The 15,176-nt window shown below is 47.4% G+C and overlaps 1 protein-coding gene across 3 annotated transcripts in view; it reads right to left on the bottom strand.

Moving 5' to 3' along the window:
• Nucleotides 1–15,176, bottom strand: part of TNRC6B (trinucleotide repeat containing adaptor 6B) — a 192,461-nt gene that overhangs the window by 14,906 nt on the left and 162,379 nt on the right. For all 3 annotated transcript variants that reach the window (XM_045290253.1, XM_045290265.1, XM_045290256.1), the window contains 3 exons: nucleotides 6,673–6,804; nucleotides 5,877–5,978; nucleotides 5,316–5,499 (listed from right to left, as the gene is read on the bottom strand). In XM_045290253.1, coding sequence (XP_045146188.1) covers nucleotides 5,316–5,499; nucleotides 5,877–5,978; nucleotides 6,673–6,804 — 418 coding nt within the window. The remainder of the gene's footprint in view (nucleotides 1–5,315; nucleotides 5,500–5,876; nucleotides 5,979–6,672; nucleotides 6,805–15,176) is intronic.

Here is a 15,176-nt window from a genome sequence, read left to right as displayed (position 1 = left end):
AGGATGAACAGTGTGTGGTTGCCATCTGGTCTTGGAGACTATCGATGTATCTCAATGCACTTGTACAATCTCTTATTTGAAGATCCAACATCTACTCAGGGGCCAGGGGTTCTCCACCTTAGATGGCAATGTCCGCCTATCACACTCAAGTGGTGTGAGAACAGCAGGAAGGGTGTGACGCGGGTACTGGGAAGAGGAAAGGCCTAGGAGAATAAAGGTCATTGATCAAGGGCATGAGGAGTGAAGTGGAAAAGCTCTGACTCCCGACAGTCACAGTCGGCATGTTCCAGGAATGGCAAGACACTCCACGTGGTGCAATGGTTAGCTCACTGTTGGATGGAGCAAGATGGAAGAGTGGCAGAAGGTGGGGGAGAAAGGAAGAGGCGTGTCATGGAGGCTCTTGTACATCAGGCCAGGACTTGGGACCCTTTTCTCTAGGGCAAGGGATAATATTTTAAGTCATAGAGAAGTAACTAGATTGGTGCTATGAAAGAATTGGCTGTGTGAGTATGGGGTGGTCTGAGTGTGTGCCGTGTGCATAGAATCCAAGAGATCAACTTGAAAGAGGTCTTAAGGCAATGAGGGAGACCTGGGGACTGACCTGAGGCCCCCGGCTGAGGAAGCAGGCCCTTGGCAAGTGTCTGAGGGGTGGTAGTTGTGGCACTGCACGGGACTGGACAAGGGAAAAGGTTTGTGGTGGTAGCCCCAAGGGGTTTTCTGTACACCGTGGGTTTGAATATATTTAACACTTCTTCAAAGAGTACAATAAAGGCCCAAACCGAACGAATGAAACGGGAGGGGAGAGGAAGGGATACAGAAAGGTGAGGAGGAGCCATAGACGGTGTGGCCACACAGGAAAGTGTAGGCACCAGGGAGGGCTCCGCCACGGCACAGCCCAGATGCCCAACTCCACCCCCCCCCCCCACCTGTGCTCTTCATCAACTACAGCTCCGCTCTTATCCGCCTCCAGCCCCACGACCTCTTTGGCTCTCAACTTCATTTACCGCAGCCCCAAGGAAGGCCCACGTCACGGTTTTCTTCCCTGCGCTGATCCTACTGGTCTGCGCTCGCTTCACCAACACATAATAAATCAGGTTCCAATCTGCTCTCCAACCTACTTGACCTACGTTTGAAAGGCTGCTATTTTTATAAAGCACACGGTTCCATCACCTTCTTTGTAATGGTTTTCCTAATCCAAGGTTGGTTTCTTTCTTTTGGAAGAGGGAAAGCTTTAGAGATGGAAGTCTTTTTAACGAGATGATCTTTCTTTTTTTAAAGGAGGAGGAGGGTTGGGAACGTTTTCTTCTCGCAGTTTAGGTAGTGAAATGAAAGGCTGGACGATGGACGGGGAGGTTGAGAAGGACACGGGCAATTTGTGACACATGCTTTACTGGAGTGAGCCAAGTGTTCCTTGTGCAAATGACACGGTGACCTTTGACAGAGAAAACCAGCCTGGGGTCTCAGCTTCTTGGCTGCCTGAAAGCTCCACTCCAGTCACGGAGAAATAGTGCTGGCAAACAAAATAAAACGAGGGTTCTGACGAAGAGTAACGCAAAAAAATTAAAAGGTTAAGTTTAGGGCAAGGAATCATTCCTTATACATGAATTACTTTTTAAGTTGCTCTGAAACTTATTTAAAGCGCACAGCATATTAAGGTCATTTAAGCTGATCTGCTTAGACATCCCTGTGGTTGTGGAGCGTGCCATATGAAGGTGTACATCTTGGGCCAGGGACCCCGTGGAGTAGTGCCACAGCACGCTGCCCGTCTCCCACTTGTCTTGCATGCCTGCTCTACTTTCAAACCATATCATTCAGTTGCTTTATTTTGTAACTGTCTGCACTATAGATGAATATACCTTGTTCCTGATTTTCAGTCTCAGAGACAGACTTTACTTGGGATGCTTCTAGCTCTGGGGTGACGCTGGGTGGTGGTATCATGGAGCGTAATCTCAGGGTGCCTTCTCTTCTCCTGTTGCTGGCTCTCTGTGTGCAACTCTTGTTAGCATTTCTCGTAAGGTTGGTCTGATGTTTGCATATTCCTTTCATGTCTATTTATCTGAAAATGTCCTAATTTCACCGTCATGCGTGATAGAACTAAGAAATCTTATTCATGTAAGCAAGGAGCTGGAGATTGGTTTAGTAGAAGTAGAATAAGTGGGAGTCCTGCTATAACACCATTAAATTATTTTGGTTCCTCTCTAGGTATATGTCTTTGTCCCAGCCCAGGCAAAGCTACTGAAAGGTAATCTTCAGACCGACTATTATCATCTAGCCACGCGATTGTGTGAGTTTTCAATTTTGCTGTAAGCAAAGAGTTAGGAACCATCTGTTCTCCAAAAGGAACAGTTAGGGATTAGTTTAGTTGTCATTACACCTTCTGATTTGGAGAAAATATACCAAAAAGAGAGGCTTGAGCTGGATGAAAAAACTTTCAATTACGTTCGTTACCTAGAGGTTATCACTTTTTTTAGTTGGATCTACTCAGCATTCAGAAATTTAAAATATTGTTCAGTTTTATGACACCTTAGCAATGTAATTTGTGTGTGTGTGGATTTAATCTCTTCATATGATATACCATTTATACTTGAGTATAAGTCGACCCGAATACCAGCTGAGGCACCTAATTTGACCACAAAAACTGTAGAAAAAAATGTGCTGGAAAAAGTCGGCTTATACACAAGTATATACGGTATCTCTCTCTCTCTCTCTATGTATGTATGTATATATATGGGGGGGGAGATCAACATCTTATTTGATACGCAGTTTAACTCATTCAAAATACACAGCCAAATCAGATTTGCTTTCAGCCCCAAATGTTCACTTCAAATAAGTGTGATTCAGGAACTTTATAACTGATATAAATTACAATATAAATCTTATAAGACAGATAATAAAGACCTAACAGAAATCATAAAATGTTAAAAAAAAAAAAAAAAGCTTGACGTTTTTTCAGTAATTAGAAATAACACCATTAATCTACCACCACCATGTTGCTAAAAATGCTACAACTCCAACCAATATATATTTTTAATTTTAAACAAGAGGCAGAAAAATATTCAACATTATAAAAAGCCTGACCGATACTGGAAGCAGCATGTGATTTGAGGTTCTGAAGCCCTAACTAACTAAGGGATGGCCAGTGTTTTAAAGAGTGTCCCCTGTGGATTTACCTGCTACACTCTGAAAATGTGTTTCTAAGTCAAAGGACCTGGGGTCACTAACCAACGCTGCCCAAAGGTGCTTCTCCTTCCAGCTGGAGGCATGACTGATAAAAGTTCTTGCACTGAAAAACTACAAGTGCGATGGTTCTGACACTTACATGCTCCTTCCGCTTCCCCCGAGGGGGTTCCACTGGGAGCAGGCAACCCTGAGGAACAGGGCAGGCAGAGCATGACTGTGGTGTTCTGTTTCACATGACTTGTCTCAACTCTGAACTACTCAGTACATCCTAAACTTCATCCTCCAGAAAACAGTGGTGTGATAGTTAGGGCTTATTGTGCCAACCTGGCCAGTGAACACAGGTGGGATTAATTGAAGGGCGGAGAGATAAATGGCTCGGTGAACCTCACCTTTCTACTTCTCTGTTCTCTTGATCTCTGATGGTCAGACCAGTTGTGGCTACCTCAGCTAGTTCTCTGCCTCAGCTGGCAAGGCTCACTTCCTGCGAGAAATCCCTGAGAAGTCACATGGACCTACCCCGATGTAGCTCCGGGTGCTGGCGCAGCGGCCTGGAGACCCCTGCTAGCACTGAGATGCTTACACATTCGATTCGACTTTCCTCCTGCATTTGGGCGTCATTGTGTGTGTTTTGTGAGATTGAGGAGGGCTTTGTGGGTTGATGTTGGACATATGGGCTAATGGGCTTGGACTGGACTGGGTTGGGATGCTTAATGTACAATTACCCTTTATAAATAACTCTCTTATAAAGTCTGAGTGTTTATGAATTTTGTTTCTCTAGACTACCTAGACTAACACCGGTGGAAACTCCGAGTGTGGCCTGGGCAGCAGGTTCCTTAATCACTAAGGAAGCCTTCTCCTTGCTGGGTGCTCTGCCCCGAGATGAGAACACCTGTAAGTTGGGGGAGGGAGAAGTGGTTGCCTTTTTTCTCTGTCAAGTGGGAGAGACATCATCTTGAATTCCATTCAGTTTTCAGGCAGATGGTATTTTAAGGTAGAAGCAAGGGATCGAGAATGAACTTTCTTAAACCCATCAGGATCGTGGCTGCTTTAAGGTCTTTTTCCAGCCTTGTATGTGGGCAGGCTGGATGGAAGGTCACTGAACTAGAACCCAGAGGGCAGGGCAATTGACTGGGGTTGCTTCATCACCTGGGGCATGCTTTTGGGTCCTATCCCTAACTCCTGTTTTCCAGCTAATATACCAGAATCTTTTTTTTGTTGTTGTTGCTTTAAATCATTTTATTAGGGGGACATACAACTCTTACCACAATCCATACATCCATCAATTGTGTTAAGCACATTTGTACATTCATTGCCCTCATCATTCTCAAAACATGTGCTCTCCATTTAAGCCCCTGGCATCAGCTCATTTTCCCCCTCCTACCTCCTTCATGAACCCTTGATAATTTATAAATTATTTTGTCACATCTTACACTGGCCGACATCTCCCTTCACCCACTTTTTACCAGAATTGTAATACCCTGAAACGCCAATGTCATCAGGTTTTAAGAAAACACACTGTGATATGGGATACTTCCTTAGTATTTTCATTTTGATTTTAAATTCTTAGAGCCTTGCTGCTAAAATTCTGTTCATAACATGCTCCCCAATTGTGAAAGAGCTGGGATTTTCTTGCCAACAGATTCTTGATGAATGTCAAAGGTATACCCCTGCTTGCACTCGTAGTTCTATTTCATTCAGAAGACATACTGTTGGATGAATTTCATCAGCCTGCCTTGCAATTTTAGGTCCTTGTTTTTTAAGAGAAGGGAAGCTTATTAGTGGAGAAACACTTCCACTGGTAGATGTTTGATCACAATCTAGGATGTTTGTGCAGCACTCAAAGGGTGGACAGCCACTGCACCTGGCTCCTGGAAATCCCTGATGCCATTCGTGACTCTGTGGCTTTGTATTGTAGTCAGAGACTGGTGTCTTATCTCTATGATTCATCAGCTGTATAGTGAGCTTGGGGAAACTGTCAACATGCTATGGGAGCCTGAGATTTCTCCTCTGTGAAGCGGGGATAAGACATCTTGTGCGGCTGGGGTAGAAACAGGGATACTAGAGGTGTGACTTCTCGCATAGCGCAGAACATGAGAGTTCAACAAAGAGGAAAAAAATGGCAGGGTTCAGCTTACCAGAACCATATCCAGGTATTGGCCCTTTGGTTTGAAGGTCTGGGAGCCCCACATTCAGAGCGTTGGGTACCATGTTGTCCAGATGTGGCTTGGGCCCGACGGGATGAGATGGCGAATGCTTCATGCTGGGCTGCCTCTGCTGCTGCTGCTGCTGTTGCTGCAGCGCGCTCACCATTCGAGCGAGCTGCCGGGGCGGGAGGAGGTCCAAAGGGAAACAGTGAGCCTGTCTCCTGAATGTTACCAGACAAGGCTGCACATGGCCCCTTGTTGTTATCAAGACTGCTCCTCACATGGATGACTAGAGGGACCCTTCCCACCCCCACTCCCACCGCCACTGGCTGTCATCAAGCTGATTCTGAATTGTAAGAGCCCCGGGTGTCTCAGAGTAGAGCTGAGCTCCACAGGGCTGCCACTGGTTGTGACCTTTAGGAAGTGGCTCATCGGGCCATTGTCTCCAGCAGAGCCACTGCCAACCTTTTAAGTTAGTAGCCCAGAGGCAGTTTGGAGCGCCAACCTCAACCCCACTGAAGCCTCCCACCACCGGAAGGCACAAGGCCGCACCTGCTGCTCTTGCTGCTGCCGCACAGCTTGAGAAATCTTTCGCTGGTTTTGCAACAACTGCTGCTGCTGCTGCTGCTGCTGCTGCAGGAGAAGCTGACAAGCCTGCAAAAGCAGAGATGGGACGGGGTCTCCTAAGCTGGACTTACCGAGAACACCAGAACACCGGAGGGATTGGGGCATGCACTTACTATCAACAAGGAAAAGGCAGTGTCAGGTTTCTGGTCTATTAGTGACATTTACATACAAGCAGCCCTTGGGGTGCAGAAGTTAAAAGCGCTCTGCTGCTAGCTGAAAGGCTGCACGAGAAAAGGAGGTGGTCTGCTTCTGTAAGGGTGCACAGCCTTGCATACCTGCTGGGGGAGTCCTACCCTGTCTAGGAGGTTGCTATGAGGCGGAACAGACTCCACAGGACTGGGGTGGGGTGAGTTTGGGCTGACCTCTCAAACCTATTCTGGTTGCTAGAAGCAGCAGGCTCAATTTTCAACTCATAGCAACCCCATGTGACAGAGAAGTCTTGCTCTACGGGTATTTGATAGGTGTTTGCTGCCTACAGCAGACTGTCAGGTGGGTTCCAACCGCTAGCCTTTCCATTAGCTTAATCCTGGAGACACCAGGGTTCCTAATAACACTTCCCCACACAGCACAGACCTGTGAGCCAGTAACTTCAGACCTTAAGAACTGTCAGAGATAAATGAAGCAAATCAAAACTAAAGAAAGCTACCAATCTGGGGGGGAAGCGGGGAGCAGGAGGGCGGAAATATACTTTGCAACGCTAGGAGGACAAGCTGCTACTTACCAACTGAAACTGAGGCATCTGGGGGAGCTGGCTCAGCATGGCAATTTGTTGGGGAGATAACTGGAGGCCCACATTGAAGAGACCTGGGCTCAGGCCGCTGTTGGGGAACTGCTTGAGCATTGAGGCAGAAACCTAGACACACACACACACACACACACCAAGATGGGCCTTCAGAATTTACCAAATAAAACAATGATTTCTTCCTGTGAGGACGAACCCAATGGATCTAAAACCAACTGCTGTCAACATTTGCCCGCCAAATTTTAACCAAGATGAATTCTCAGTACTGAGATGCAAAACCCAAACCAATGGGGAAGAGAAGGGGAACCAATCACAAGGATCTACATATACGCTCCTCCCTGGGGGACGGACAACAGAAATGTGGGTGAAGGGAGACACTGGACAGTGTAAGACGTGAAAGAATAATAATAATTTATAAATTATCAAGGTTTTGTGAGGAGGGAGGGTGGGAGAAGGGGGAGAAAAAAACGAGGAGCTGATACCAAGGGCTCAAGTAGAAAGAGGATGTTTTGAGAAGGATGATGGCAGCAAATGCGCTTGACACAATGGATGGGGATTGTAAAAGTACGAGCCCCCCTCCTATGAAAATTTTGTTTCTGTTTTAAAAACAAAAAACTCCAAACCAAACTCACAGCCCTTTAGTCCTTTCCACTCAAAGCAACCCCCAAATAGGGTTTCTGAGACTGTAGATTTTTATGAGTGCAGACAGCCTCATGTTTCTTCTGTAGAGCAGCTGGTGGGTTTTGAACTGCTAACCTTGATGGTGGCAGCCTACAGCAGCTCTAGGACTCCTAGAGATTATAAGAGCACGTTCATTTCTTTAGACATTCTAATTTTTCTACAGTAAAAATTGTGCATTTTAGCATCAGGAAAACACCTCACCAAAAAGGAAATAATAAGGGTTTCTGTGAGAGTCTGGCTTCTGCTTAATTTGAGGAGTTATCACTGGAAGAGTGAGTGCTAGGAAATGGACACCATGAACTGCATAAAGCTAACAAACACTATGAACAAGAAAGGTATACTAATGGTGAAAACAATAGTATGCTAACCTGTGAAACACCACACTGGACTTGAATTCCTGACTTCTCAGATTGAATCCACACAAGAGTTGTAGAGGGTGTGTGGGGAGAGGTGTGAGAAACAAAGATTTCTCCCAAGTCATCTCCCCCAAATATGTTAGACTTAGGACACTGCTTGTCAAGAAGTTACCTCCCTGAAGGAAGTCAGTTGCCAGACTACTGTCTGGTCCCACCACAGGTAGGCCCCGCTCCCTGTGTTAAGGACAATGGGTTATTTCTCCCTATCGGCTTGTGACCATTAGTCGGGTCCCTGAGATGAGGCTTACATCCTACTGATAATGGTTTCTATAGTGAGCCAGAGAACAGGCCAAACCTGCTCAGTGACATCCAAAAGTTAGGCTGCCATCCTGAATCTAGGATCCGCCCATCTTGTCACACGTTTACCCCCAATCCCTCCTCTTCATATACTTCATATACACAATATACTATTGCATGTATATCCCTAGATCACCCCATTACTGTATTACCTATAGCACAACCCTTTACTGTGACGTATGGCCTCAGCTGTAATTAGGGGGCTTGCATGTCCCCAGAAATATAAAAGCCTTGGTTAGCAATAAAGATCTCTCTCTCTCTCTCTCCACGAGGACCACCATGTGAGGCCGAGGTGAGCATGCTACCATGAAATGTGAGACTCCATTATTTGACTCTCTCTTCTATCTCTCATGCTCTCTCTGACTGTACTATAATCTTTCTTATTATCGCTGTACAATTGCACCACCGGATCCGTCTACCCGTAGGAGCTGGTACACCCTGACAGAGAGGCCTGCCGTCACTGTCTCCAGTCTCTCTGGGGTCTCAGGAGTGAGTTGGGCCAGGCAGCTGCGCGATCCGGGGACAGGGAAGGATGCCCCTCAGTTCTCTGAATTGCTCATTAAACATCTGAGCTGATCGGAAATGAGTTTCCCTGTCATCCACTGAAGCCAGTGGATTCACCTTGGGGCTGGAGTGAGAGCAAGGAGGGGGTTTAGCCCTGGAGTCAGACCATTTCTAAGCTGTGTAACTGGAGCAAGTTACTCATCAACCTTTCTGAGCTCCACGTTTCAACTTCTGAAGGTCACCTGAGGGTTTTATGTGAACTACTCAGGAATGCACTCAGTAAGGGGGTCCTATTCCTCCTCAGGATGGTTCCCTGGAGTCTAGAGACCTTCCCCAGGCATCTTCTCTTCAGAAGAAACATGACCAGTTCTCTCGCCTTCATCTCATTCCACCTTTTGATAAAAAACCCCGAACAGAAGCCATTTTCTAGAGTCGCTTAGAGCAGACTATTACTACTCTTCCGGTGGAAGTCCTACTTTCCTGAACAATGCTAAAATCTCAGTTCATCTGGTGACCTTACAACTCCTTAATTCACACTTGTAGCTTACTGTCAGTTGAAATCTATAATATTTAAAAATATGTCTTGCTACTGAATCGTATCTCCCCTCCTCCGTAATTTCGGAGCAGCTGGTTACAACGGTTACCACATTGATGCTCCTGGCACAGAGTAGACACTCACTAAATACTTATTCAGCAGAAAGCCTCTATTGTAGTCTAATTTGCTAGGAGACAGGTGTTTTCTTGCGTTCCCCTCAGCTGGGTGATGGGAAGTACAGCAAAGTGGCGCTGCGGGCCACACTGTAGCTCGCGGCAAGAACTTCCTTCCCGTAGACCCCTAATCAGCCCAGGAATAGACGCTCGTTTACTAGCTGATGGGATTTTTCTAGCAGTTCGCCTCTGTGTTTCCACTCTAAACGAGGGGACAGCCGGTCACATGGTTTGCTGACAGGTAGACACATGGCGGGAGCGGGTTTCCGACCGTGTTTCTTACCAATTAATAAGAAGACCATGAGCAAGTCAAGGCTTGTTGTAAACTGTGATCGCCGAAGCTATCTCTCTGGTGATCTAGTGCAGAATCAAGGAGCCCTGGTGGGGTAGTGAGTGACATGATGGGCTGCTAACCGCTAGGTTGGCAATTGGAACCCACCAGCTGCTCGGCAGGAGAAAGGTGAGGCTTTCTTTCTGCTTCCCTGAAGACCTGTAGCCTCGGACACCCTTAGAGGCAGTTCTGGCCTGCCCCACAGAGAGACCAGGAGTTGCAACCCACTCAGTGGCAGCGAGTTTAGTTTGAAGTTAGCATCATAGCCCCAAGTTCAACAGTCTTGGGGCCAGTTTCCATATTTCTCGTTCCAAAAATGGTTTTAAATTGCTCCTCAATCATCCATTTTCTGGTGGGACAAAGGCACTCGGGCATTTTTGATCGGTGGCGCCGCATGATGGTGAGTTCTCTTCCCAGTCACCAGACTGCAGTGACCGCCATGCAGAGGGCGTTTAGAGTGGAAACACATAGGCTTGATTCTGCACTAGATCACCTTCAATCTACCTGCCTGTTTGCAAATCTCAGATGCTTTTCCGTTTTAGTCTCAGCAGAATCCTTACCGCCAATTTTATTCTTCTACTCCTCACTGCTTTTATAGCCTCACTTTCCATCTTCTGAAAATGGTCCTTTACAAACCCTGAGCTCAGCAGGAAGCGTCTCTTCTTAGCTCCATGTTCAGAGCTCATTCTTTGGCATCACCATGGGCGAGGCCGATCTATCTTTTTTTCTCTAATGTTTTCTAGTCCAGAAGCAGGTAAATCCAGGCACCCTAGAGTTGACTCACAATTGCTGCCAAGATTCCAGACACCTTCACGTAACCTATCACTCGCACCATTTGGGGAAGTACTTTCGGCTTACAGTATTAGCTCTCCCGATTGCTTCCTCTCTGGCCTGAAAGAGATGCTGAGTGCTACTACCAACCATTACCAAACCTTGTCTGAATGTCGGAATGCTTCATTTGAGGGTTGGGCTCCTCGCAGATGTGTGTACAATGAGCACACCCCGGTGTAAGCTCTGCCTCTGCACCAGTGTTAGCGTCAACAGGAAGAACTCACCTCCACAGTTTCCCTATACCAAGTTTTCTGAAGGCCCCCTCCCCCACCTTGAGTTCATGCACATCACCAGCAATGGGACTGAACTCAAAGTCTACACCAGACTCTTCTATTCTGCCCCCTGTAATGAGACCAAGGAAGACGATGTAGATGTCTCCTATGCTTTCAACCCCACATTCCAAGCAACCCAGACTCTCACCCCACCACACCTCAATGACGTATAAATCACATCAATGACATGTACAGCTTCATTCATTTTCTTTCACAACTGCACTGCATTTACGAGTGTTCCCACCCATGCGAATGTATGTCCACTCAGAACCTCAAAATATAACCTTTCTTAGCAACGCAATCCTTGTAGGGTTACAGCCACAGTGTCAGGTTCCTCCCCGTAGTGAACACCACGTGCAGACAGGGCAGAGCTGGGAGTGACTGTGTCCAAGAACCACAAGGATTTCCTTGTACTTGGATCCACAATCAAGGGTCATGGAAGCAGCAGTCAAGAAATCAAACTACAGGTTGCACTGGGAAAAGCGGCTGCAAAAAAGACTCTTTCAAGTGTTAAAAGGGAAACGCGCCACCTTTAAGAGTAAAGCGCGCCCGACAAAAGCCATGGCATTTCCAGTGGTCTCATGCGTGAAAAAGTTGGGCAAATGAATAGGCAAGACCAAAGAATTGATGCCTTTTAACTACAGGGTTAGTAAAGAACAAACACATCTGTCTTGGAAGAAGTACAGCCAGAATGCTCTTTAGAAGTTCCCAGGGGTACAGTGATGTGGCAATGGGGCCTGTCTGCCAAGATTCGGAATGGGGGATGGTGAAAACAGTCCTGGTAGTTGTATCTGGGTGTGTGTATATGTGTGTGGGGTGTTTCTGGAAGAATCTTTCTCCACTAATTAAACTTTCAAGGTAGCTTATTATATTTTATTGTATCCCTCAAGTTCCCCTTTATCGTTATTTTGACAGCTCTAATTTTTCAGAAATGTAAAAACCAACCAAGGAACTCACGAGCCCACGGCTTCATGTCGTGCCTCATCGCACATTAAGTGCATGGACTACAGTACTGAAACATCAGCTGCGTCTGGCTAAGGAAGTTCCAAAACTGCAGAGGAACACACGGGCTTTTCTTTTCCAAGTGGAGCATAGAAGGGCTTTGGTAATAAACAAATTTGTGATGCCCATGTCTCAGAGCCTCATCTAATTACCCGTTCATGCGCAAATGCACCTTGCCTCAGCTCAACATGTATCTCCTGAGTACCAAATGCAGCCCGTGCAGTTCTGGATGCTCAGGGTCCAGCAGGGAGCCAGGCAGGCAGTGACAGACAAGGATCAAGTGAACACAGAAAACTAAAGTAGGGTAAGGGTGTGCTGCTGTGGCGACAGCTTAGCTCTGGAAGGTCTCTCTGATAAGGCGGTTTGGATTAAGGACTGGAAGCAAAGATGGGAAGGAAAGTGGCTCCTTTGGGAGAGGAGGGCTCCAGGGGAGCACACGGGCCGTGAAGGGACCAGTTGCTTGGGGAGGATGGAACGTATGGGAGGGTGGCGTTGGGGGCTGCATAAAGGGTCTCAAAGACCATGGTAAAAACCCTGCTTAGCACTCTCAGTGAGCGAGGGCGTCATGAGGAGATTGTCAGGCAAGAGATAACATGAGCTACACACGAATGTCTTGGAGCAGTGCTCTCCAGGGGAACTTTCTGCGATGACTGCATGCACATGGCTCCCTACTTCCGAATCAATTCCAGTGAATAGAAAACGTAAAATTCAGTTCCTCGGTCACACCAGCCACATGCCAAGAGCTCAAAAGCCACACAAGGCTGGTGGTTACCATACTGGACAGCTTGAATTCAGAGCAGCCATCAGATGCTGAGGGGACAGACAGCTATTGATGAAGCAGGGCCTGGGGCAGTCAGGAAGCCACTGCAGTCATTCAGCTGATGGTGCTGGCTTGGCATGTGTAAATGGGGTGCTAAAAGAGGGTCATGCTCTGCAGGCATGTTTGTAGGGAGGTTGTGTTGTTGGGTTAGATGAAGTTCCAATGCCTTGGTCTGAGTTTGTCAGGAAGGGGAGTACCACTGACGAGGAGGCGGACGGGGTGCAATGCAATCAGAAGCTCTGCGTCAGGCATGTGAACTGAAGTTGCCTACCAGGATCCTTGGCAGACATACCTGGCAGTCTATGGGGTTCAGAAGAGATCTGGGGCTGAAGACACAATGCTGAAACTGTCAGTAAAGCCACTGAACTAGGGGAGATCACCGAGCCTCAGCAAAGAGAAGATGGTGTTAAGGAGAGGGTCCAGGATTGAAATCTGGGACATGCAATTTCAGTGTGGGAGAGGTGAGGAGGAACATGTGTGGGAGACAGAGAAGGAGAGGGAGGCGGAGAACCAATAAGATTGGTTATCTGGAAGGCGAATTGAAAATGTGGTCCCCAGGCCTCCCCTGGTCTATTGAGACAGACTCTTGGCTTGGGCCTAGTCACATCCTGGTGATGGTATCTTATACATGCTAGTTGACTATGGAGGCAGTGGTGATTTATACGAATTCTTGCTTTGCATGCAGGAGATCCAGGTTTAATTCCTGGCCAATTAATACGGTATTCAAAAGCCAAATTAATAAAGTTCTGTGAAAAAGAGACAATGATTGACCATGTCAAATGCTATTGATTCAACTCATAAGAGGAGCCTGGAAACAGGTCACTGTGTCTGACAACACAAAGATGCCAGTGGCCTTCAGAAGCGGGCTGCACCCACTGCCACTGCCGTCGCTGGTCTCCTACCCTCTAGTGCAGTGGTTCTCAACCTTCCTAATGTCCCACCCACCCCCCAACCATAAAGTTATATTCATTGTTACTTCATCACTGTCATTTTGCTACTGTTATGAATTGGGCGAAAGGGTCATTCGACCCCCAAAGGGGTCGCAACTCACAGGTAGAGAACCGCTGCTCTAGTAGTTCTGTCTTTCAAATGCATCCTCTGTATTGCTGCCAGTGCTCCTTACTAGAAGGTAAATTTTCCTACATCACTCTTCAACAGAAGATCATGTCCCATGCCATGTCATCCATAGCAGAAGAAGCCAAACTTGGTAGTTGTCAGCTGCCACCATGCGGGCCGAGGAATCAAGGCCACCCTGTGCAGTCCTGTGTCCGCTCCTTGACTGGCTGCAGATCAGACTGCTGAGACCCACAGGGTCGCACTGGCCTCCCTTCCTAGTCTCTCTCAGTCTGGAAACTGCTGACGGCAGCTCCGCATCCTGGTCACACAGCCTCTAGTGACAGACGGGTGGCATGGCGGGGAACGAGGTTCACTGGCAGGGAATCAGACTCAAGTCTCTTCCGTACAAAGTGAGAATTCATGTCAACCACCACTGCCTCCATAGTCCAGCCATGTGTTCATATTGGCACCTGACCGCAACCAGGCCCAAACCCAAGAGCTGGTCTCCGTAGAGAGAGGGGACCTAAGGAGCACACTGTAAATTAGCTTTCTAGATAATGGCACTGACCATGTTGACCAGCCCCAAGCTAGAGGGCGAAGTCCAAGCTCCTTAGCAAGGCAAACAAAACTTTCCCAAATCTGGCCCCAAACTGCCTGCCTGACTTCTTTCCATTTTACTCTGGGTATCAGAGCTCCAACGACTGATCCACATCCACTGTAATCACTCACAAATGCCATGCTCTTCCAGAGGCCGTCTCCCTTTGTATGCTTCCCCCGTTACCTTGGAGGGGACCAAGCCTGGCCGTGCCCAGAAAGCAGCTCATTCTTTTCAGCTAGTAAATTACTCAATACGGCCCCGGCAGCTACCTCTACAAGAAACACCAGAGGCACGTGATGAAAGCATCCAGCTGCTAACCCAAAGGTGGGTGGCCCAAGCGCATCAGCAGCTCGGTCTGAGAAAGGTGTGGTAGTCAGCTTCCGTACAGACTGACAGCCTTGGGGAAGTTCTACTCTGTCCTATAGGATTGCAGCCTTAGAACCAACTTGGCAGCAATTGCTTTGGTTAGCCATCATCTTTACAACTCCTACACACTAAGGGGGATTAAGGATGGAATACGATGAATTAACTGTGTTCTCCCAAAATGTGTGTCAGCATCCAGTATCATGGAGTTGGCCTCCAGTTGCAGTCTGATGCGCCTAGCCTCCCATGTGACATGTGTTGCAGACCCCAGCCTCTAGGCCTGTGTGGTCAGGGCTCCATGTCAGAGCCAACGGTTGGTTAGGTGCATGAGGCTGGAGTCGGGTGGGATGTATCTGGAGTCACCCTCTCACTGGAGGCTGTAACTCAGTCACCATCCTTCTCCATCTTACTGGAGTCACACCTCTTACCTTACAGGAGCGAGGTGAGCAGAGGAGGAACTTACCTACCACCAAGAAGAGAAGGGAGGAGTGTATGCCCTTTAGAATCAGGATTTATAAGCTGAGAATAGTCTAGATCCAGGAGACAGAGAGCTGTAACAACAGACAGCAAAAAGCAGGGACATGGTGGTCATGAAATTGGTGGG

The sequence above is a fragment of the Echinops telfairi genome, unplaced genomic scaffold (genome assembly GCF_000313985.2).
Source record: "Echinops telfairi isolate 266 unplaced genomic scaffold, ASM31398v2 ScPeMD7_2;HRSCAF=8, whole genome shotgun sequence".
Lineage (NCBI taxonomy): Eukaryota > Metazoa > Chordata > Mammalia > Afrosoricida > Tenrecidae > Echinops > Echinops telfairi.
The sequence above is the reverse complement of the archived record's forward strand: the minus strand, read 5'-3'. Positions and strand labels throughout refer to the sequence as shown.